Source organism: Nilaparvata lugens, chromosome 2 (genome assembly GCF_014356525.2).
Source record: "Nilaparvata lugens isolate BPH chromosome 2, ASM1435652v1, whole genome shotgun sequence".
Taxonomy (NCBI): Eukaryota; Metazoa; Arthropoda; class Insecta; order Hemiptera; family Delphacidae; genus Nilaparvata; species Nilaparvata lugens.
This window is the reverse complement of record NC_052505.1, coordinates 2866987-2892115: the sequence shown is the minus strand read 5'-3', so window position 1 is coordinate 2892115 and position 25129 is coordinate 2866987. Positions and strand designations below refer to the sequence as shown.

At 36.3% G+C, this 25129-nt stretch overlaps 1 protein-coding gene across 1 annotated transcript in view; it reads right to left on the bottom strand.

The window, feature by feature from the left end:
* Positions 1 to 6271: 6271 nt before the first annotated feature.
* LOC111053690 (probable G-protein coupled receptor CG31760) overlaps positions 6272 to 25129 on the bottom strand; it is a 463503-nt gene continuing 444645 nt past the window's right edge. Inside the window, 1 exon segment of the mRNA XM_039419962.1 lies at positions 6272 to 6848. Coding sequence (XP_039275896.1) covers positions 6399 to 6848 — 450 coding nt within the window. The 3' untranslated portion in view covers positions 6272 to 6398.

Here is a 25129-nt window from a genome sequence, read left to right as displayed (position 1 = left end):
AACCGCAGCGCATGTGCAGTAGGCTACATTTTAGAAAAATCCAATAAGTTCATGTCCCTAGTTTTTTGCTCCATTTCCAACAGTCACAGTGGCAAAGACAGATGGAGCGTTCACTTTCATGCTAAAGAACCCAGGTTCAAATCATTGTACTACCAATTTTTTTCTTCGCAAATGATACTAATAGTTTTATCTTATTCTAATAATAAATCATTATGATTAGATAGAATAATTGAATTGTGTCATTTTATTATTTTCACATTGATTCATCAATATAATTGGATAAGTTATTTAAAAAACAACTGTTTATTGTATTGGAATCCAATTCTGCACTTATAGAAAAACTTTTGTATGTAATTCGAGCAGAAAGCTTCTTTATCGCTCTCATCAAAATTACCACGCTCCGCTATGCGTTGCTTGGTAACTGTTTTGACTTAAGCGATAAAGTCGCGTTTTACAATCTTAATACATGAAAAACTACTTTCAATAATTTCATAAGGAATTTCCATAATTGAAATGTAATATTTTGTTGATCAATTATCCATTCTACATTTTTAAAAGACAACTTGGCAACAGAGAAAAGCTAGAAAGAGATAGCGCTATCAGCTTTGTTGATCAATCAAACACTGCCATTATAACGTGGACCCCACTATAGATTATGTGTTATAATTGGGTCTTTCCTAAACCCCAGAAGTTGATGAAAGGTCATTCTATGATTAAGTTGAGCTCCGAATTTAATGATAATTGTAATGTAATGGATGCTGGATGTGTAATGCCTGAGATTTATAATAGAATCCGGCTGGGAACATTGTAGTAAGCCGGCTATCAACTTGCTAATACAGGCCGAGCGACGCTAAATTGAATGAAACTCGCTTTCTCTTAGTCTTCATCTCTCAAACTTTCTCTCTTACTCTCTTTCTCTGTCTCTCCCTCTCTCAAACTTTCCTTTTCTCTCTCACACTCTTTTTCTCTGTAATTTATCTTTCTTTCTTCTTCTGTCTCTCTATCAAACTCAACTTCCCTCAATAATGTTCCCTCTCTCACACTCTCTCCCCATATCTCTCTCTTGCTCTAGCTCTTTCTCTGTCCTTCAGTCTCACTCTCTATCTTTCTCTGTAACTCTCTCTTTTTCTTAGTATGTCTCTCTCCCTTTATTACCAGACCGTTAGCAATTTGTTGAGCATCTTTCCAGTGATAATTTGAATTAATGCTAGTAACTCACACCCTCTCACTCTTACTCTATATCCTTCTCTTTCTCCATCTGTCTCTTTCTTCTTATGTTTCCATCACTCTCTCTTGCTTCCTCTGTTTCTCACACACACATACAATCTCCCTCTCTTTCTGTCTATGTCTTTCACTCTACTTTTCTTTATTCTTTCTCTCTTCTCTTATTCTCTCTCTCTCTCTCTCTCTATTTTCCTCTGTCTCACTCTCTCCCCTACTATCTCATCCTCTCTATCACACTCTTTCTCTCTCATTCTCACTGTGATTATTAAAATCAATGCTAGTCACTCTCATCCTCTCTTTCACTGTCTACATCTTCCTCTTTCTCTATATCTATCCTTCTCTTTATATGTCTTTCTCTTTGTTTCTCTTTTTTCCCCTGTATCTTTTGCTCTCTCTGTCTTCCCCTATCTGTCTTCTCTTATTTTTAATTCATTATCATTTTGTAATGTTATAAATGCAATAGGTTTTTCAAGGCCTATAAATGCAAGGTTTTAACGTCATAGGTTTTTCAAGACCTTTTCAAATAAATAAATAAATCAATTAATCAGTCTCTATCTTCCTCACTCTTCCTCTGTCAATCAATCTTCCACACTTTCTCTCTCTGTCTATCTTTCTTTCTCTCTCTCACTCTCTTCATCTGTCTCTCTTTCTTTCTAACTTTCTCTCTCTCACTCTCTTCCTTTCTCTCTCACTATCTTCCTCTTTCTCTTTCTTTTTCTCTCTTTTCCTCATACTCTATCTTCCTCTTCCTCAGCATCTCACTTTTTCTCTGTCTCACTCTCTCTCATTCTTTATTAGTCTCTCTCATCTATAATTTTGCTGTATTGTAAGCTATTGTATATAAGTGTATAAGACAGTATATATATTGTAATCTACATAAATAAAGTACTCAATCATCCTCCGTCACTCCATCTTTCACTCTCTCTCTCTTCTTCTCTGCATGTCTCCCTCACACTCTCTCTTTCTCTCTTTCAGCAACGGAACAGACCGTTAGCAGGCTGTCGGTTATTTTTCGCTGTGTTTATTGAAATCAATGCCACTCTCAAAATTCTCCTGCGCATAATTATTATCATCGAGTTGAACTCGGATAAAATGCTCGTGAAATGCTCACTTCGCAATGAATAACTGATTAAAACGGGCGTAAAATTCTCGGAAACATCGACTCTGCATAATAAACTGGCACCTTCTGTTTGTGCTCATTAGACGGCACTTTTCCTCTCCATCTACCCCTCAAACACCCCTCAAACACCCTCCAAACACCCCTCAAACACCCCCCAAACACCCTCCAAACACCCCTCAAACACACCCCAAACACCCCTCGAACACCCCTCAATCACCCCTCAAACACACCTCAATCACCCCCCAAACACCCTCCAAACACCCGTCAAACACCCCCCAAACATCCGCCAGACCACGGCAGAAACACAGCTATCTTGGCATTATAACTTCGCAGTTGTAAAAACTTCATAGCCGTGATTTACAACCGCGAATATTAGCTGCTCTTCCGTGTAATTATTGCTCGAGCAGTTAATTTTGTTCACTCGATTCAGCCATGCTCAGTTTAATTCATGTAATTTCTTGTTTTTAATTCATAATTAATTTCTCTTTGAGGCATATTATTAATACACAATGAATAACAAATTGAGATAGCTCCCTCCAGTATCCTCATCTTTTCACATGCTTCCTTTGGTTTCCTCATATTTTCTCATTGATTTGAAGATGTGTACAGACTTATGAGCCACGAACACGTGGATTTCATTCTTCATCAGCTGATGCTTATCTTATTATATCTATATCTTAGGTCCAGTTGCACAAAAGTAGTTTAAATTTAAATCGTGATTAATTTCACGAAAACCAATGAGAGAATGCCTTTTCAAAAAGAAGGCTTCTGTGATTGGTTCTCGTGAAATTAATCACGATTAGAATTTAACCGGCTTTTATGTTACTGGCACTGAGGCTTCTAAAGAGGCGCAGACCAGTTAGTCCAGACAAGACAAGACATGATCAGACACGTTCAGTCACAATACTTCACATAGTTTCTTATGAATACATGTCTAATTGCAATGACTAATCAGTGTGAGTTGCGTCATAAGCAGCTATGTGAAGTATTGTGACTAAACGTGTCGGATAATGTCTTGTCTTGACTAACTGGTTGTGCGCCTAGTCTAACGGTTTCCGTACAAATACAGATATAATAAGCTAAGCATCAGCTGATGTGTTCGTGGCACGTAAGTTTGTACGCAGTTCAAGACTCATTCCTGAAACTGGATTTTGTTCCTTTGATTGTAAACGTTGTCAATTGATTTGAAAGTAAATTTGATTTGATTTGAACCCTCTCTTCTCAAGACTGTGCCACCCTTAAGCTGGGGTTACACAAAAATTATTTACAAAATGTTAATAACTTAATCCTTTTAAATTCTATTAGATTGAACGGAACTTGACAAACACATATGTTCATCATCTGTATGATAAGTTCTGTTCAATCTAATAGAATCTATAAGTTGAATGAAAAAGAGTAAAAAATTGTCAAAAACCACAGATTTATTGATACTCAGTAAGACCGGTTTCGGTTATTACACCATTGTCAATCTCTGATAAACCTTATCAGAGTTTATCAGGGTTTATCAGAGATTGACAAGTGTAATAATTGACAGTGTAATAATCGAAACCGGTCTTTCTAAGTATCAATAAATCTGTGGTTTTTGACATTTTCTTAGTCTTTTTCATTCAATATGAATAATTACCACTATGTCAACTTCTCAACTACACAAAAAGAGAATCTATTAGGATTGAGTTATTAACATTGGTGTAAACGCAGATTTACACTTTTCAAAAATTCACTACGAATCTATGCTGATTCAGAGCATGGCTGTAAAAACAGCCTTCTTATAATGATCAATTTTGAATTCAGTTCTATTTTATCTAAAATCAATATTTAGAATGAAATGAATAGCCAGTTTGATGTGAGATGCAGAATACTGAACGTCTAGATTCAACAGAATAGTCTGAGAGAATAACGACTTTGAATGAATATATTACATTTCCAATTCATCCCACAGTACCTAATCGAAACTTAATCATTTTAATCATTATTACTAACTGAAATCCAAATTAAATGCTGTAATTCACCCCGAAGACTTCTGCTACTGCAAATATTGACAACAGGGTAACCAATTCATCCCACAGTACCTAATCGAAACTTAATCACTTATTATTACTAACGAAAATCCAAATTAAATGCTGTAATTCACCCCGAAGACTTCTGCTACTGCAAATATTGACAACAGGGTAACCAATTCATCCCACAGTACCTAATCGAAACTTAATCACTTTAATTATTATTACTAAACGAAAATCCAAATTAAATGCTGTAATTCACCCCGAAGACTTCTGCTACTGCAAATATTGACAACAGGGTAACCAATTCATCCCACAGTACCTAATCGAAACTTAATCACTTTAATCATTATTACTGAACTAAAATCCAAATTAAATGCTGTAATTCACCCCGAAGACTTCTGCTACTGCAAATATTGACAACAGGGTAAACAGCTAGATGAAAGTTCGATGAGCGCTACTATTCAAAAATTATTTGTCAGCCCGGGAATCACTTTATGGTTTTTTCTGTTTGTTTGTTGTGATCACTGTGTTAACAGAATACATCAGATTTTTTTTGTCCACAAAATAACAGTATTATGCCCGGTTTCTAGGACCCTCATTGAATCTAATGAACCATTGAAGCTTAAGATTGATCCTTCATCGGATTTAACAATTTAGGAACCGGTCGTAGGTAAAACTAGAATTGAAAATTGGAATTTGTAACACCTGCTAGTAGCCCAAGCAAAGTACTCTCACTTATTATTGTATCTTCATCTCCTATTAAATCACACCTCATCCAATCCAAATTGAAATTGGAGTTCCTCCAAAAACTCACCTTTGTACATACTAACCATGAAGTCATCAAAATAAAACCACATGAAAATTCGCAACATAACGAACTGAATACATCTACACACTCAAAATCGAAGACACTGTTGAAGACAATATTATAGTGAGTAACGACTGAAGAGGCGTTTAGATTAGTCAAGTCACTTGATTTCAATTTTAGTGTGGAATGAATGTATTTTTCGAACTCGAGTTATCAATATCTGGAGTTTTCTTATAATATCAGAAGTCATCTTCCTCTTCATCTAAATTTTCAGAGGTCAAGAACAGAGAATTGAATCCAGTATATCAATGTAGACCTACAAAATTTGTAGATGTTGAACATGAATGACTTCTGGATAAAACTTGAATCTTGAAGGTACACTCCAAACTACATAATTATGATGGAATAGGATGAAAACAGTATCATCAGTCAATGTAGAATATGTAAAAACAACTAAATAGAGAAGTATGATGCAAGAAAAGTATGAGAAGGTAGAAGAAAATTCTGAGATCAATTCAATTTTCCTGAAAACCTGGTCTAAACGCACACCTCGGCTAAACGAGACGGAATGCTTCGATTAACCCAGTGGTTCGATTACACCAGGTGGTCTAAACTATATCTGGTCTGATCGAGACACAGGACCTGGTCTAATCAAGACATGGGGAGTCCGATCTCACTAGGCGTCAAATCTGCAATACCGTAGAAACCAATCCGAAAAAAACAAAAATTTTCCGATTCATAACTGTACACTTTTGAGGTAATGAGAGCTTGAATTCAAGTAGATTTGGCTTCAAGTTCCCAAAAAGGCTTTTTTACAAGTAGATATCTGCAACTAAATAGAATAGTATGATGCAAGAAAAGTATGAAAAGCAAGAAGAAATCTTTGAAATTGATTTCAGATTGAGATAAATTTTCTTGAATTTACATTTTTTATGTACTTTTGAGTTTATGAGAACTTCATGAATCCAAGTGAACTCGACTTATCACTTCAAGGCCCGGTTGCACAAGATTCGGTTAAATTCAATCACGATTAAATCCACGAGAAGCCATCAGAGCAGGTTATTTTGGAAATAAGGCTTCTCTGATTGGTTCTAGTGGAATTAATCACGGTTAAAATTCAAAAGGCTTCTGTACAACCAGCACCAAGTTCTCAAAATCACCCATCCAACCCAAACCTTAAAAAAACCTGAATTCAAGTAAACTTGACCAATGTAAACCCTACTTAAGCGTTGTCCAGCCACAAGCATCAGACAGTAACCTCCTCGGTGAACCGACTCTTATCGTCCAGATTTATCACAATCGTGTGTGTCCTCGCGTGTCCCGACTTTACACCCAACGTATTGGGACTACTTTTTCCCAATGGCGGAGACTTTGTGGTCTGGAGCGGATGTGTCTGTGGTAAAGATTCTTCCGCGGTGTCTTCTGGTGCGTCTACTCCGCCACCACCACCTCCTCCTACTCCTAATCCTCCTCCTCCTACGCCTCCTACGCCTCCTCCTCCAACACAGCTCAACGTGGGCGCCTTGCAGTTTGACATTTCCATGGCAGTGATGGTTTCAGAAGGATGGTTCTCCTCCTGGAAATCACGGGCCGCTTCTTGCATTGCCGAAATTTTGGCGGCCAAATGTCGGTTGCCCGAGCGCATGTTCATCTCTCGTAGCATCTCTAGCTGTGTGTAGAGTCGGCGGAATTCGTCCTGAGAAAAAAGAGAAAAATTATTTTTTATAACCCTATTTTTCTCTACCCATCGGTTTGATGATGTACCTATTGTATGAATCAATAAATTGAGAAGACATTAACATCATATCGGGTCTTGGAGTCTGCTGTTTTCTTCTCACAAAAAGAGAAAAATCAAATAGAATAAAATCAAATTATTTATTGTTAAATAAACATTGGAAATGTTACAACAACGTCAAGATATTGACTAAAAATATTAACACAAAAACATTTAACATGCCAATTGAAATCAAACTGCGAAAAACCCAAAACACACACATCAGGTGACATCTACCTCATCTCGAATCTTATTGTTCATTCATTACTGAGAAAATACAAATATCATCTTTTTGCTGACACGGAAGTAGGGTGATGCTGTTAGGTAGTGGCAGTGATCAGTGAAGGAAAGAGCAATGGGCCTCTCTTTCTAAGAGAGAGAGCCGTGTAGAAAGTAATATCTCTAGGACTAAACAGCTGAAATTGAATGACTATGACAAAAATAATTGAAAATAGCTGGAACTTTACATCATTCTCTCTTTATTACTTTCCTTGCCCTATTACCATAGGTAAGGAAAGTATTGCTTTCCGAAAAAAATCAAGGTACCCCAATTTCTAAATTTCTATACGTTTCAAGGTCCCCTGAGTCCAAAAAACTGGTTTTTGGGTATTGGTCTGTATGTGTGTGTGTGGTGTGTGTGTGTGTGTGTGTGTGTGTGTTGTGTGTGTGTGGTGTGTGTGTGTGTGTGTGTGTGTGTGTGTGTGTGTGTGGTGGTGTGTGTGTGTGTGTGTGTGTGTGGTGTGTGTGGTGTGTGTGTGTGGTGTGTGTGTGTGTGTGTGTGTGTGTGTGTGTTGTGTGTGTGTGTGTGTGTGTGTGTGTGTGTGGTGTGTGTGTGTGTGTGTGTGTGTGTGGTGTGTGTGTGTGTTGTGTGTGTGTGTGTGTGTGTGTGTGTGTGTGTTCGTGTGTGTGTGTGTGTGTGTGTGTGTGTGTGTGTGGTGTGTGTGTGTGTGTGTGTGTGTGTGTGTGTGTGTGGTGTGTGTGTGTGTGTGTGTGTGTGTGTGTGTGTGTGTGTGTGTGTGTGTGTGTGTGTGTGTGTGTTGTGTGTGTGTGGTGTGTGTTGTGTGTGTGTGTGTGTGTTGTGTGTGTGTGTGTGTGTGTTCGTGTGTTTGTGTGTGTGTGTGTGTGTGTGTGTATGAGTGTATGTGCGTCTGTGTACACGATATCTCATCTCCCAATTAACGGAATGACTTGAAATTTGAAACTTAAAGTCCTTTCACTATAAGGATCCGACACGAACAATTTCGATCAAATGTAATTCAAGATGGCGGCTAAAATGGCGAAAATGTTGTCAAAAACAGGGTTTTTTGTGATTTTCTCGGAAACGGCTCCAACGATTTTGATCAAATTCATACCTAAAATAGTCATCGATAAGCTCTATGAACTGACACAAGTCCCATATGTGTAAAAATTTCAGGAGCTCCGCCCCATCAATGCAGATAGATTTTGTTTTGAAGCTTTAAATTCGAGAAAATGTGATTATTCAATTGCAAATTATTGTTGATTCTATCAAATCATCCACTATGAAGAGATAGCAGACCTCATGTGTGTCTCCAGCGTTATTGCCCTGTCACCAGCTGGCTCAAATCTTTGAATAGTGGACTTGAGATGCTCGGGAACACTAGCGTCAGGTGATCAATTTTCATAACGGCAAGGAAAGTTGTGTGAGTGCGCCACACCAGATTTTTTTATTTTGAGTTCAATTTCTAGTTTTTCGAAATTCAATTCAAAGGTGGACTGTGACTACGCCCCGTTTCGGAAAGTCAATTTTGAGACTCCAGCTGTTTAAAGTCTAGAACTTAGCTTAATCTCGAGCTCGGAAACCAGCCATTAGAGATTGTTTCTAGATTTATATCTTATACTAGAGAGAACTCATCATGAAGATTATTTCATTCTATGATGTAGGTAATTTAGAGGTACCATCTGTATCTTGAAACAGGAATCAGTGTTGTACCAACTATTTGAATAAAGCTGAATGCAGTGTCACCAGCTGTAGCAGATTTACAATGATAGCATGGATTTATATATTATACTAGAGAAAACTTGAAAATTGCTCCATACTATGTTGTAGGTGATTACGAGGTACCATCTGTATCTTGAAACAGAAATCAGTCGTACCAACTATTTGAATAAAGCTGATTGCAGTGTCACCAGCTGTAGTAGATTTAGAATGATAGCATAGATTTATATCTTATACCAGAGTAAACTTATACATTGTTTTAATCTATGTTGTAGGTGATAACGAGGTACCATCTGTATCTTGAAACAGGAATCAGTTGTACCAACTATTTGAATAAAGCCGATTGCTGTGTCACCAGCTGTAGCAGATTTACAATGATAGCATAGATTTATATCTTATACTAGAGACTTATAGATTGGTTCATTCTATGTTGTAGGTGATTACGAGGTACCATCTGTATCTTGAAAAAGGAATCAGTTGTACCAACTATTCGATTAAAGCTGATTGCAGTGTCACCAGCTGTAGCAGATTTACAATGATAGTATAGATTCATATCTTATACTAGAGAAAACTTATAGATTGTTTCATTCTATGTTGTAGGTGATTACGAGGTACCATCTGTATCTTGAAACAGGAATCAGTTGTACCAACTATTTGAATAAAGCCGATTGCAGTGTTACCAACTGTAGAAGATTTACACGATAGCTACAGAAGCTGTTGGAGCCAAGTGTTGTACGGCGCAATCAAATTAGCCGCCCTGATTCTTGAATAGGGATTCATCAGTGGCTCAAGGAACTTAGACGTGTTACGAGCATTAGAGCTGTGAATCTCCAAGTTTTGTAACCGTAACACTCAGCTGTGAGTGTCAATCTGTCAGGGTTGAGTTCTGCCATGGCGGTTGTGTCTGGAGGGGTAAGAGATGTGAAAGGAGTGAGTGAGAGGAGTGGTTGATTTTCTCTGGAAGGGGTTTTGGTGAAGAAGGATGGAGAAGTAGTGAGAGACTATGGAGGCGAGGGAGTGACAGGAGAAGTGGTTTATATAGTGAGTATATCCATACAGAGAGGATATAATGAACAAAAATCAGGTGTGGCGCACTCACACATCTTTCCTTGCCGTTATGAAAATTCATCACCTGACGCTAGTGTTCACGCGCATCTCAAGTCTACTATTCAAAGTCTGATCCAGCTGGTGACAGAACAATAACGCTGGAGACACATGAGGTCTGCTATCTCTTCATAGAGAATGATTTGATAGAATCAAGAGTTGCCAACAGCTTGCAATTGAATAATCACATTTCCTCGAATTTCAAGCGTATTTACAATCATAGGTGAAAATGTTACTGAACATTTTTGTAGAGATTGTCATGCTCAATCTTTTCCATTCCAAATTTTTTGTTTAAGTTGTATCTCAAGCCTGATAATTGGTAATCTAAAATCAAACTTTGCAGAGATGGAGCGGAGCTCCTGGAATTTTTACAGATATGGGACTTGTAGCAGTTGATAGAGCTATCAATGACTTTTCTAGGTATGAATTTGATCAAAATCGTTGGAGCCGTCTTTGAGAAAATCGCGAAAAACCCAGTTTTTGACAACATTTTTGCCTTTTCAGCCGCCATCTTCAATTGAATTTGATCGAAATTGTTCGTGTCGGATCCTTACATTGTGAGGACCTCAAGTTCCTAATTTCAAGTCATTCCGTTAATTGGGAAATGAGATATCGTGTAAACAGACAAACATACACTCATAGGTGCGTACAGACTTCCGCTCTGCTCCGCAACCGAACGTCACTCCAGCAGAGCGATTGATGATCGACCGGGGAGCAACAGTAGTCCGACCGGGGAACGCGAGAAGATCTAACATCTTCCGTAACGTTCATGATGGGTGCGTGAGCGGAGCGACTGTGGTTCGATGGTGGTATGAGGGCGGTACGAGGGAGGAGCGTGCTCGGTGCGGGTTGGAAGCGCGAATATGTGTACGCAGCTATATACACACACACACACATATAGACCAATACCCAAAAACCACTTTTCTGGACTCAGATGACCATGAAATGTATTTGGAAATTAGTGTACCTTAATTTTTTTCGGAAAGCAATACTTTCCTTACCTATGGTAATAGGGCAAGGAAAGTAAAAAAGATGTTTTGAAGAAACACTTCTTAGAATGTCTCATCTCAATTAGAGGCGATTTGCAATGACCGGTTTGATCTACTGATTTGACACAGTATATTTTTTCTATGGAGTCTCTTGAAATCCCGTGTCTATGTGAACCGTCCGAAGTCCCTCCGAAATTTAAAGAAAGAATACAGGTGGAAATTGCCAAAATTATGCCCGCAATGCGATGCTATCGAATTCTAAAATAGGTACTCTAAGGGCCGGTTTCCGAGCTCGGGATTCAGCTGAGTTCTAGACTTTAAACAGCTGGAGTCAGAAAATTAGATTTCCAAAACGCTGTAGCCGCAGTTTTTATAACAGTAGTCACAGTTTTTATTTTCTCATTTCTATAAATGGAAACGTTTCTCCTTGACGGAATTAAACATTTCTTAATAATTCAAAATAGCTGAAACTTCACACTATTTTGTGTTCAATTTCATAGTTTTTTGAAATTTAATTCAAATGTGACTTTGACAATGACTACGACTACGCCCCGTTTTGGAAAGCCAATTTTCTTACTCCAGCTGTTTAAAGTCTAGAACGTAACCAAATATCGAGGTCGGAAAACGGCCCTAAGTGTATCGAGAGCGAGGTACGTAACCTCCATGATATACTCTTCAAAACTACACAAAACAAAGCTACAAATACATACTTACATTCTGAAAATAGAATAATAGTTTTCTGACTTACAATCCGTTTTATCAAGTTTTAAATAATAGGAAATTTTTATGCCGCATTCTCTGGCCTATAATATGCCGAGTTCCATGAGATATAGTGTGGTCCACGTTTCAATGACGATGGAGAAAATATGAGAACAGCGTTGCCTAACCTCTGCCTTGTCAATGCATTCTATAGACGAAGGATATAGAGAGGATGGTTAATACCGGTATATCTTATATAATACCAACTACTGTCTATTCTTCTTCAATTTCAAATAATCAATCCTATTCTATTAGTCAACAAAAATATTCTCCAATGATCAAATTAGAAATTTCCATCATCAAGATTCAATATTTTGTTAATCAATTATATCTCTACATAGTTGAAAACAGATCCGACAACATTTTAGAGCTAGAGAAGGTCGGCACCATCCACTTTGTCGAATGATAGATAAGGATAGCAACACAAATTCTAACTAAAAACTAGCATTACAACGAGGACCTCACTTTAGAATAAAATATCTGCCTCTTTTTTTACCTTGGAGGGCGGAGTTAGGGCGCAGTCGGCCCTCTCTTACACTCAACCCTCAAGATTTTAGCAGCGAATCGTCAAGTTTTGTCACTGAAACACTGAGTTGGAAGTGTCAATCCGTCAGGGTAGGGTGTTGCTATGGTGGTTAGTGGAGTGAGAGGTAGAGAAAGAGAGAGAGTGTGCGAGAGAGGAGTGGGAGAGAAGAAGAGGTTTCCAGGCAAGGGTTTGTAACTTGACTTCTCCAGCCCTTCTCCAGCCACACACCACTGAAGAGCGGAGAGATTTGGCGGAGAGCTAGGTAATCCAATTTTCGGTCTTCTCCAGTTCTGTTGCTGGAGCCCAATTCGTTTGTCGACTTGTGCCAGAAATCGGAAACTCCCCAAAAAACGGCTCAAGTAGCTGATTTCGGCACAATTCTACATCTTTCTCCCTCCACACCACTATCCTGCCAAGTCTTTCCCTCTCGTTTCTTTCTTAACTTCTTGCTACACCACTCTGCCAAGTCATCCTTCCTTTACTCTGTCAAAGCATTCCCTCTCTGTCACTCTCTTATGTGGAGGCGATTGTATTATTGTTTCCAGCCGTTACTTAAGCCCCAAGTAGCGAACAGGTGGATTTATATCTGATGAAATTCAATAAGACTCGTGGCAGCTAGGCTTGAAAGCGTCTAATCACAGATTTGAACCTATTCCAGGCTATAGTATTATGTTTGGTAGGCCCATTACGCGGGTAAACTTGATTCCTTCCCTTATTTGTGAGAATTTGAGTGTATTTTTTGCTTCAAAATTCATAAAAACTAATTATACAATGTGCAGTGATAATAAAGTGTAATATTTAACTAATTTAGTGTTTTAATTTTTCTAATTCAAAATTTACATCTCTATTTATTTTTGGACGAAAGTTGAGCTTGAACTTCTTACAGAAGAAACATAACCTATTTTTTGGACATGTAATCAAAATTTGGGAATGGAATAGTTTTGGGCCAAGCCTGTTGTTCCTTCCCAATCATATTTATATGATTTGTTATTGTATCCACGTATAAAAAATAAATAAATAAATAAATATTGATTACACTAGAAGAGTCATTTATCGTTTCTATATCGAGGTCCACGTTATAATGGCAGTGTTTGATCAGTAATGTTATTGCTATCCTTGTCCATCATTCAACAAAGCGGATAGCGCTATCTCTTTCTCGATTTGCTCTGTTGCCAGATCATCTTTTAACAATGTAGAATCAATAATTGATTGACATAATATTTCATCGAAATTATATAAATTCATTATTATTATTAAACGAAAATCCAAATTGAATGCTGTAATTCTCCCCGAAGACTTCTGCTACTGCGAATATTGACAACAGGGTAAACAGCTAGATGGGAATTCGATGAGCGCTACTATTCAAAAATCATTTGTCAGCCCGGGATTCGAACCCCGTACCTCCTAATTGCCGGTCAGGAATGCTTACCCTTACACCAAACCGACAATCTCTGGATAGCAGCGCTCATTTTATACGAAACCATAGCGGCCAGCCAGTCTACGGATGGAAATTACTGAGATATTGCAATCATTCAAATGCTAATGATTTTGATTTTCGTTTAATAATGATAATTAGCTGTTATGTAGCCTAGCTAAGGTGAACATGATATTTTCGAGCTTGAAACTTAAGTGACTTTATTCTTTATTTTGTGAATTTAAAGTTTGTTTCATTTTTTATGGAAGCATTTGGCTACTATCAATCTATCCGAATTTAAAATTGTTTGTTTTATTCTAATAATATTATTCTCAGATTGTGATTTGGTATAGAAAATTGAAATGGACATAACCTATGTAAAATTTTTGACAATTTGAAACTACTAAATTAGGAAATTGAAGAAGTTTTGAGCAATAGCCTGTTTTTTCTTTTCCGATCATTGTATTGTTTGTGCTAACCTAATAAATAAATAAGCTGGTGATGCCGGATTACCATTGAGAAGTATCTAATTATGATTTTGGTATCATTTATGCTTAATTTTCACTTTAATTATTTTATACTTCTGATTATGAAATTAAGTATTTTCTTTTATTATGTTTTGAATATGTATTATTGTATGGCAAATAAATGATTTGATTTGATTTGAAATGAATAAATAATTAATTTATTAGCATTTGAATATTTGCAAAATCTCAGTAGTTTCCATTCATATAAATTTATTATGAAATTATTGAAAAATATAATTTCTTGCTTAATAATATAATTGATTATTTTAAACGAGAATTACATCAATAAACCTGTATCAGTTACCGTCTATAAAAGGCATTGACAAGACAGAGGATCGGCAACGTTGATCTCCTATCTTTCCCCACTGCCATTATAACGTCGACTTCACTATAGAAACCATGCTCTAGTGCTCTAGTCTGAAAAAAGTTGACTAGAGTTTACCAAAAATAACCTGCACCATGCATTTTTTGAGATATTCTTCCTTGTTGTGTGGGTTGCATAACTTGCCCCTTGTTACTAATATCTCTTGCATTCCACGGCAGTCATCCTTGTTCTGCGGGTTGCATACCTTGCCCCTTCACATGAGATATAATTATAAGTAAATCAATAGGGGACAATCTCCAATCTAAAGACTGTTACAAAAGTAGTGTCGAACATTTTGGGGTATTGTTCCTGGATGATGGGAGACTACAAATGACGTATTTTAAGTGTCCAAACTCAGCGGTTATCCTTATAGCTGCCATTTTGTCTTTTTCACTTAGGAGTTTTTATCTGAAGAACGAAATGATGTATTAATCTGAAATTTGGCATGGATATTTACGCTATAAAAACTCAACTTTGAAAAATAGAACCCAAAATTTTCGATGTGAATTTCCAAAATGGCGGCCATTTAAAATTTTTGATTGCAAATTCCACGAAAACCGTCCACTTTATAGACAATTTACAGGAGACATGAAAGTTAGCAAATTTTATCAAGACTTCATGGATACCTCATTTATCAGAATTGGTTGAAAAATAAGAGAGAAATTAATTATTTTCGTACAGCATGCATGATTATGACCATAGAAGAGCATCTGAAAAACATTGTAAAATCAGCTGAATGGCCATGGTAATCCCGTACTGTCCCCAAACCTATGGATTGGGGTACAGTCAAGATTTAATTCACGAAAACGTCGACAGCCCCAAAAGTAAGTCTTTAATTTGCACTAACCTTGGAACTGGCGAGGAAGTGGACTGTATCTCGTGTGTAGAAGCTACTGCTGACGATATCCTGTCTTTATGAGTAGGCCTATTATGATATTGTACATATATCACGAAACGAAACGAGGTAATTGCGTTCAGCTCGAACGCCACAGAAACAGGAGAAACGAAACGAAAACTATGTTGACTTCTCGACCTTGCTTCTTGAAGTGCTGGTTAGAAAGATAAACGGTGAGGATGAAGGAGGGGTGAGGGAGAGAGGTTATCTTGCCTCTTTGGGAGAGGGGGAAGGGGATGAAAGTACAAACCAATCAACCCACAATCAAGGCTGCCGATCCTCCGTGAATCCACCAGGCCATATGGAGCCATACCGAGTTTCAAAGCTTCATCTTGGAAACAATTAATTGGAATTAAAAATGTTATTTTGATGTTTAAATTGTGAAAAGTGGTCATACAATACGAAAATAATAAATTTCTCTGTCATTCTTTGACCAATCTTAATAAATGAGTATTCTTGAAATTTTGATAAAATCTGCCAACTTTTTTGTCTACTGTAAATTTTCTGTAAAGTGAACGGTTCTCGTGAAATTCGCAATCAAAAATTCAAAATGGCCGCCATTTTGAAAATTCACATTGAAAGGATTTCATTCTATTTTTTATAAATTGAGTCTCCATAGCATAAATATTCATGCCGAATTTCAGATCAATCTACATCATTTTGTTCTTGAGATAAAAATTTCTAAGTGGGAAAAACAAAATGACAGCTATAAAGGTGCGTACAGACTTTCGCTCTGCTCCGCAGCCGAACGTCACTCCAGCAGAGCGATTGATGATCGACCGGGGAGCAAGAGTGGTTTGACCGGGGAACGCGTGAAGATCTAACATCTTCCGTAACGTTCATGATGGGTGCGTGGGAGGAGCGACTGTAGTTCGATGGTGGTACTAGGGTGGTACGAGGGAGGAGCGTGCTCGGTGCGGGTCGGAAGCGCGAATATGTGTACGCAGCTTAAGGATAACCGCTGAGTTTTGGACACTTAAAATACAACATTTGTAGTCTCCTATCATCCAGGAACAATACCCTAAAATGTTCGACACCACTTCTGAAACACTCTGTATATCTGAATATTTTATTAATAATATTGAATACAGAAAAATAAAATTTATACAATGAAAAACAAATTAATAGAATATGAAAGTTGAATTGATTTAATATAATTATATCTGAATATTCAATAGTATAGAAGTTTTCTCTGTGCAAATCTAGTAGCCCAATCTACACTTATCATACAGCGTTCCGATCCCACTCCAATCCGATCAAGGATTTCAACGATTTCTGGTATACTGTTGTATTGTAATCTTTGAAACCCACAACTTCCATTTATACAGAAGAGGTGAAAATTATGAAAACAGCTAAATATTTCTTTTACAAGAATAATTTGACAGTAGGTTTCATTTGAAATAAAAAACTACTCTGTCGCTTCAACATCTTTGACCTTCGAACGAATCAAAATTGATTTTTAATGAGAAGGTGATCATGTGATACATAATTTCGATACTGATTTACAAGAGAAAACTAATGGCGGGAACAGCAAATTGATATCTCAATCCATATCAGTTTGTTGATGTCAAATTTCTAATGAGAAAACAAAGATATTGTCAAATGTCACTGGAAATTTATTAAAAACTTTAAAACAGTATCATGGGTTCCCGTTTACCAAAGCATCATCAGCTGTATTGACAATTTCTCTGTTTTCTTATTATTGGGAGAATATCGGGGCACCGAGCTTCGCTTGTTATTTTTATTTATTGATAAACAGAACACAATTCTCTAAAATGATCGTGTTTATATTCCACAGCTGGCTATATGTCATCTTATAAATTTCGGGGGTGCAATATTTTGATTTTTCTCATTCTCACTCGCTCACTCACTTTTTTACTATTCACAGCTGTTTCAGCCAGGATGATTTATCCTTCTAATGTCGTTCAGCGAGTTTTCACAAGGATGAGACCTAGCGCGATCGAATTTTCATATCAAAACCTACTATGTTTCAAATTTCGTGGAAATCGTTAGAGCCGTCTTCGAGATCCTTTGAACATAAATATTAAGATATAAAAATAACCAGATAATATTAGAATAAACAGATATAAGAAAACCAGATATAGAAATACAGAAATTGCTCGCTCAATATAATAGGATTTCACAATATCTTCATCAATTCCACTTATTTTATCAAAAGTTGTAAATTATGCTAACCAGCTGAAATCATGAGTCAAAGATGAAGGACTGTCTGTGTGATAGCTCTCAGATAGCCTTAGCTGATATCATGAATGAATGAATGGAAAAGCTGAAGTAATTGAATGAATGAATTCTTCCGCCGACTAAATGATATATTATCACAAAATTTTTTCATCATGCACTTTCATTGTTATTTTTATATTCTGAAAAAGTACGAAGGAGTGAGTCAATTTTGTTTCAAACGAAAAATTTCGAAGAGTACGTGTTCAAAATTAAAAGCTGATTGATCAATTCTCTCTAAAGTTATTGTAGAACATACAAACTGAAAGACAACGACTTTGGATTTGATAGTGTCAAAAGTGAGATCGCCAACGCTCGTTCAATTAGAATAGTTATCTAATTATGTATATAATATGATTTGTCTAATGCTTTAATTGTAGCCTGATGGTGATAAAACGAATCTTGATTCTTGAACTCTTCTTGGAACGTTGATAATTAACTTGGATGCTAACCAATTAAAAACGTCATTGTGGTGCCAAACGAGGCCCTGTGATTTTTTCGGAAATGGGCGCGAATAATTGATTACAGTGGCTCTGCAATTGACCAACAAAACAGCAAGCCTGCCTGCCGATAGCAGATGAGATATACTGTGAGAATCTTCCAGCTAAATCTCCCAAAAACTGCATGCAGGGTGGGGTGGGCTGATATAGAAGGCTTCCAGCGACTATAAATTTTGTCTAGAAGAAACGAGGATTTTTTCCTTTTACCAACATTCTTCCACTCATTCAATCACACTCACTTCAATCCTGCTATGTTCGTGAAGGCCTCACAATATTCACTCAAACCATGGAAAAGAGATGGCATGAGAAGATATCCCATATTCAGTAGAAATCATTCAGTTTGGAAGTTTTGTATCATATTATGGTGTTGTGTATCAATTTGAGATGATACAGTATCAACACAATTCGATAATACCATAGAGAAAAGATAGTATCAGAAGATACCGCATGGTCAGTAGATATCATTCAGTTTGGAAGTTTTGTATCGAATTATGGTGTTGTGTATCACCACAAAATGATACAGTATCAACACAATATGATAATACCGTAGAGAAAAGATAGTATCAGAAGATGTCCTATGGTCAGTAGAAATCATTCAGTTTGTAAGTTTTGTATCAAATTATAGAGTTCTGTATCAATTTGAGATGATAGTATCACCATCAAATGATACATCCAGGAGATCCAGCCAGAAAAGCCTTTCCAGAAATAAAAATTCTCTCATTGGTTCTCGTACTTTCGATCATGGTTCATCAAAGTTCTATCAGAACGAGTCAACGTTTTATCAAAAATCGTCAAGTCCAGAACTTAAAAAAGCGCGATTTTGAAACCTTGACGAAGGGAGAATTTGAAGAAATAATTTAACGGGCTTTTCTGTGACTGGTCCTTAAGAGAATTCCATTCCATTGACACATCGAAATATAATGCTTCCCTAATTTATGTACTAGAAATTACAACTTTGAAGGTATACTTAGCTCGAATTAACTTACCTCTCTAAGCTATCCAATAAAATACTTAGCTCTCTTTGGAAGCATGATTAACTCTGGAAGAATAGTTAGCGCAATAGTTATTTGTGCAACTAGTGCGCAAAGTGACAGTTTGCTGCACCGAAAGAAACGTTTACGCCCGAGCCGTAGGCGAGGGCGGAATGGTTTTTTGAGTGCAGCAGAGGAACTTTGCGCACGTATTTCACATTAAGTTTTTCCTACAGTTACCATTGAATATGAAAAGTGGGTAATTATGGGTAAAATTGCCTGGAATGCATTGAATGTTTTTTTCTGTGTAATTTTATTATTGATAAAAACCTTAATTTATTGTCAAATAGAATAAAAATGTTGTCCTTGGTTATAATATATAATGAATAATAATTAGCGCGTTGTGCTTCGTTTCACCTCTGCTCACTATAGCAGCCCAGTCACTGTTACCAACTTCATTTTGATTTTGCTGCACTGTTGCTCCATATAACCTAATAAGTATTTTACGTTGTCATGTTGCAAATCTGGAGTGCAGAAAATTTTCCCGCACTAGAGCGGAAAAGTGATTCTTTACGTTCTGTAATCGTGCAGCAATGGCCACTTTTTCACGTAACTGTAGGAAAAATATTATTATTTGAATATTGTACTTGATAAACGGAGTAGCTGAAAATGTATTATGATAACGATATTGATAAATAATTGGATGAAACCTACCTGTACATCTTTCTCGTTATAGAAGTCTGGTCCAATGCTCCAGCTGATGAGTTGATGGACCCATTGTACTGTGAGTTCACAGATCTTGGCTTATTGAAATATTTATGCTTGTCGCTTTGTAGGTTGCACTAGATGAGCTGTCCGATTTTCCTTGGCCTTTGAATACCATGTCGCCTGTGAAATGACACAATAAGAAAAACAGAGATTATAAAATGATCAAAATGAATGAGATATAGTGAGGTCCGAGTTATAATGGCAGTGGAGAAAGATGGCAAACACGTTGCCGATCCTCTGTCTTGTCAATGCTTTTTGTGTAGTTGAGAAGTTGATATTTATTCTCATTGAATAAAAAGACTGAGAAATTATCAAAAACCGCAGATTTTATCGATAGTTAGAAAGACTCGTTTTCAATAACAATAATATATCATTAAGAAAAAATTCTATTTTTCAATAATTTCATTATGAATTTTCATAATTAAGATTGAATATTTTGTCAATTCTACATTTTTAAAAGACGATCTGGCAACAGAGCAAAGCGAGGAAGAGATAGCGCAATCAGATTTGTTGAATGATAGACAAGGATAGCAATACCATTGCTCATAGAACACTGCCATTATAACGTGGACCTCATTATAGTCAACAAGGGATACATTGTTTGGACAATTTTGTAAGTGAAAGAACTTCCATTTTTCTCAATATTAAAACTAAAGAGTGTTATTTCAGTTCTGTTTCCAGTTTTTAATGTAATACATGAAACGGAAATCCAATCGTTATGTGTTTATCCATTATGTTTATTCTCTATTCTTTACCAATTTTAAGAATGATAGTGAGAGAAAACGATAATGTGACCTGTGCTATTTTCTTTAAAAATTAGATAAGGTTACAACGTAGTTCGAAACAGGTTAAGTCTTGTAGTTGTCCACTTTACAAAATTTTCAGTTCTCTATTATTTCCACAAAGTTTATTTGTTATATTTACATTTACATTTATTACATTCCTTAATCACAACATCAAATTAATGATTGGGAGAGAATCAACAGGATAAACCCAAAACTGTTCCTCTCCCTAATTTTGATAAAAATAGTCCAAATGAGGTTATGAAAACACTTTTATAAAGATCACAAAAATTAACAGTCCAAATGTACATTCTACTAAAATTTGTATCTCGGTTGATCAGAAAGATGAAACAAATTATAATTACACTTGGACATGCATTAATAACTTGAAAAATGTAAAAAAACTTGATAAATTTGAAGCAGAAGAATTACAAAACTTCACTATCAGCAGTTTAATTTTTATACAAAATAAATATAATTTTATATCATTCATTCCTCAGTACCAAAGAATGTGCTTGAACATCCATATATTGACTTCATTTGAAGTTATACACGTTTGAATTTGTACACCATAGGTTTTTAGGAGATGAAATCTATCAATGATTTATTTACAAACCTTGCTTCCAAATATCAGGCACAATAAGAGGGTCACAGTCAGCTGTGTGTGGCAAAGAGATTAATGTACAGGAGATCAGGATTCGCTGTGTGACTGAAGAAACACCTGTAAGAAAACTATTGTCTTCATCAGCACCATTAAGCAAGCATTTTACTTAATAATTCATTCATTCAGTCATTCGCTCAAATGATATTGCAAATTCAAGGCTGTGCAAAGGCTGAAAAAGAACTTTCTACTGGTGATATGTTTCAAAGTTTTTTCGATTCGTATACCATGAAGCTATCAAATGTAAAGTTTTCTCAGAAAACAATTTTTTTCGATCTTACTTTTTGAGATTTGAGCGCCTGAAGTTTCGATTTTTGTGACAGAACATTTCAAACTCGTGAGAGATAAATCCATGAAATTGAGAGATGAATTCTTAATGGTATTGTTGATTGACTAAAACAAAAAGTCTCTAAACATATCAATTTTTGAAAAAGTTATCCAATTTACAAAAAATTACCAAAAATAACTCAACTATCAGTTTATTTTGGCTAATAATAATATCGAGTGACCTGGCTGGCTCAGGTCTGGTGTCAGAGTTTTCAGGTCGCAACTGATCAATTTCAGGGCCTCTGACATGACCTAACGACTGCTTTTTAGACAGCCCGGACCGACGGCTTAACGTGTCCATCCGAAACACGGGAGTGGCCCGAGATAAATATCTTGCCTGGCCGGGATTTGAACCCGGGCCTCTGAATCATAAAGCCAGCATCTGATCCACTCGACTACGGCCACTCCTCTTTTTTTGGCTATTTTTGGTAAATTCAATATCTTTCTCAAAAAGCAATATTTCTGAAAATTTTTTGTTCAAGTCAATTTACAATACCGTGAAAAGTTCATCCTCTGCATTCCATAGATTTCTCTTTTTGTGTAGTTGAGAAGTTGATATTGTGGTAATTATTCATATTGAATGAAAAAGACTAAGAAGTTGTCAAAAAACCACTGATTTATTGATAATTAGAAATAGATATCCATAGATTTCTGTCTAAATTTGAAATGTTCTGTCGCAAAAATTTAAAATTTAGGCGCTCATATCTCAAAAAGTAAAGATCGAAAAAATGCTATCCTGAGAAGAATTTCATTTTGATAGCTTGGTAGTTTACAAATCGAAAAACTTTGAAAAATATCACCAGTAGAGAGTTTATTTTTAGCCTTTGCACAGCCTTGAAATCTTTCTCTTTCAAAATAGAAATATTGGGTTGATGAGTATCTATGTAATCTGTGATGAGAGAGGGAGCTTTCTACGATAAAATATTAGAATCCTAGGGACTATTTTGTCGAAGGTAATCTCCTAGTATTTGGTGAGGAATAGGATTGCCAGACTCCAAAAGTAGCTGATTGATTGATTGATTGATAGAGTACTTTATTTATGTAGATTACAATATATACTGTCTTATACACTTATATACAATAGCTTACAGTACAGCAAAATTATAGGTGAATTTACATGATATAGACTAAGAAAATAATTATTGAACTGTATATGATATGAAAAAGCAATTTGTAATATCTATAGATAATAATTATATTGTTATGCATCTACATAAATTGGCGAGCTTTGGACATATCAATGTCCATTCTTCGGAAGAATATTAAAATATCCTCCCCACTAACTCTCTACAAAACGTTAATTTCATTATTTAAACTAAGGATTTATTTATTAATGAAATATTGTGAAAGTTTCAATCAATATGAATATTGAAGAGAAAAAAAAAAAAAAATTGATAAAGTAAAATAATTATAAGGTGGATAAGATCAAATAATTGATTAATAAAATGAAGTAGGCTGAAAGTAGATCAAGGTAATCAACTTTCAGTAATATACAGCAGTATGCAGTGGATAATTGAAATAACTGTACTTATACGATGTAGCTGTACTTATAAGCTGTACTAATAGCTGTACTTATAAGATGTCCCATGAAAAAAATAGCACAAGACTATGCAATATTTTCTCAATGGTTGTGTTCTTGAAGAAAGAAATTAAATCCACTCGAAATAACTGCTGCAGCTTTTAAAAGGATTATCCCAGTGGAGCAGCTTTTATAATAGGTCTGAGAAACACTGTCGTCCAACAGTAACTCATTCTGTATTAGTCTATGATATTATCCCTTTTGCAATGCAGCTAGAAAGTTCCAGCGCAAACTAATGATATTAAAAAGTTTCTTCAACATGGTATAAAGGTATTGAACAAAATTGCTACCATTATGGGATGCACTAAGAAAAAGCTAATCAGCATTTCGATTTAATCTCAGTAATTTTTAAAAGTACAGACTTCTCCCATTCTCGGATCAAGTAATTAAAAAGTTTTTACGGCGGACTTTCTTGTGATAAATAAGCAACTCTGTTTTCAGATTTTTACTCTACGCAATATTGGGTCAGGAGACATCTGACATTCTAATGGAATATGTTTACTATGGTGAGACTGTAAATGAGTTTTATCGAATTGAGCAGAGAGAAGCGGATAGTATAAGAAGTATTCTTCTTTTCCTCCTTTCCTCTCCCATATTATGAGACGTTTATGTTGAAATTTCATAATTTGTTTATTCATTTTTATTTAGTCATTCAGATTAATAACTTGCAGAACGCTTGAATGGGAACAATTACAAACGAGATGGAATCGCAAAATCAGGTGAAACACATCAAAATCATAACCGGACCAATACATCTCCACAAGTAGCACATACAACAAAAGCAACCCAAAATCACATGCAAATAACCCACCACCAAATCAAGAATAAGGCACTTCTAAAACTACATGACTATATGATACCCCCAAAGCAAGGATATTATTCATCTACCAATTAGAGGAACAAGCCAAACCTCTCCACATAGACACCACTTTCCGGGACGATCAGCGTGAAACACTCTTAAAAACCCTGACGACACCGATGTGACATCAGACGGCCAGCTACAACTTATATCGAATGCAAATTGTATGGGACTAACTACAAGCCCTGATTGACAGTGGCTCGCAATGCTGTTTATTGCAAGAGGATATGTTTTTAAACATCAAAGAAAAACCAATAGCTACACTACCCCTTACCAATGTATACATTTCCGGTATTAATCCTGGCAGAAGAATAAGAGTAACCCACTCAATGTCTCTAGAAGTGGAAATAGAAGGAATTATTTTTAATATACTTTCCTGGTGTTGCCAGTCAAAGGTCCATCAATGATAATAGGCGCTGATTCCTTACAGTATTTCCGACCTGTTTGAATTTCCGTACATGAAATTCCATGCAAGCCTGACACCACCACCACCGAATTATTACACCTCTCAGTTTAAAAGACATCCTGGAGAAAATCGGATAGTACAATTTGCATATCCATTTAGGCGTTCCTAGGACTTGGGTATTCATGAATGGAAGAAACCATGGAGCATTTTGAAGTGTTGAGTTAACGACAACGGATGACGCGTGATGGATAAAGAGATTTCCTCTGAAGAAATGTTTGAAAAATTATTGATAGGATAAACTGTTATGGCTGAATGGGATTTAGATACAAAAAACGTGTTGCGAAGGTTTTCATTGAAAATAGAGATGTCTTCTCAGAACAGCCAGGACTAGCTAAAGACTTTGAATGCCGACGTTGGAGTTTGATTTAGATGGGTTCGGAACCAACCTGATAGCTGTAAGTCCTCTCTCCACCGACCAACCAGGCAAGCGTGGAGCTTATGTGAGTATTCGGCCTACCCTCAGTTAATAAAATTGAGCATTTCTATTCAGGTCATCAATGTTAGTCAATATCTCATC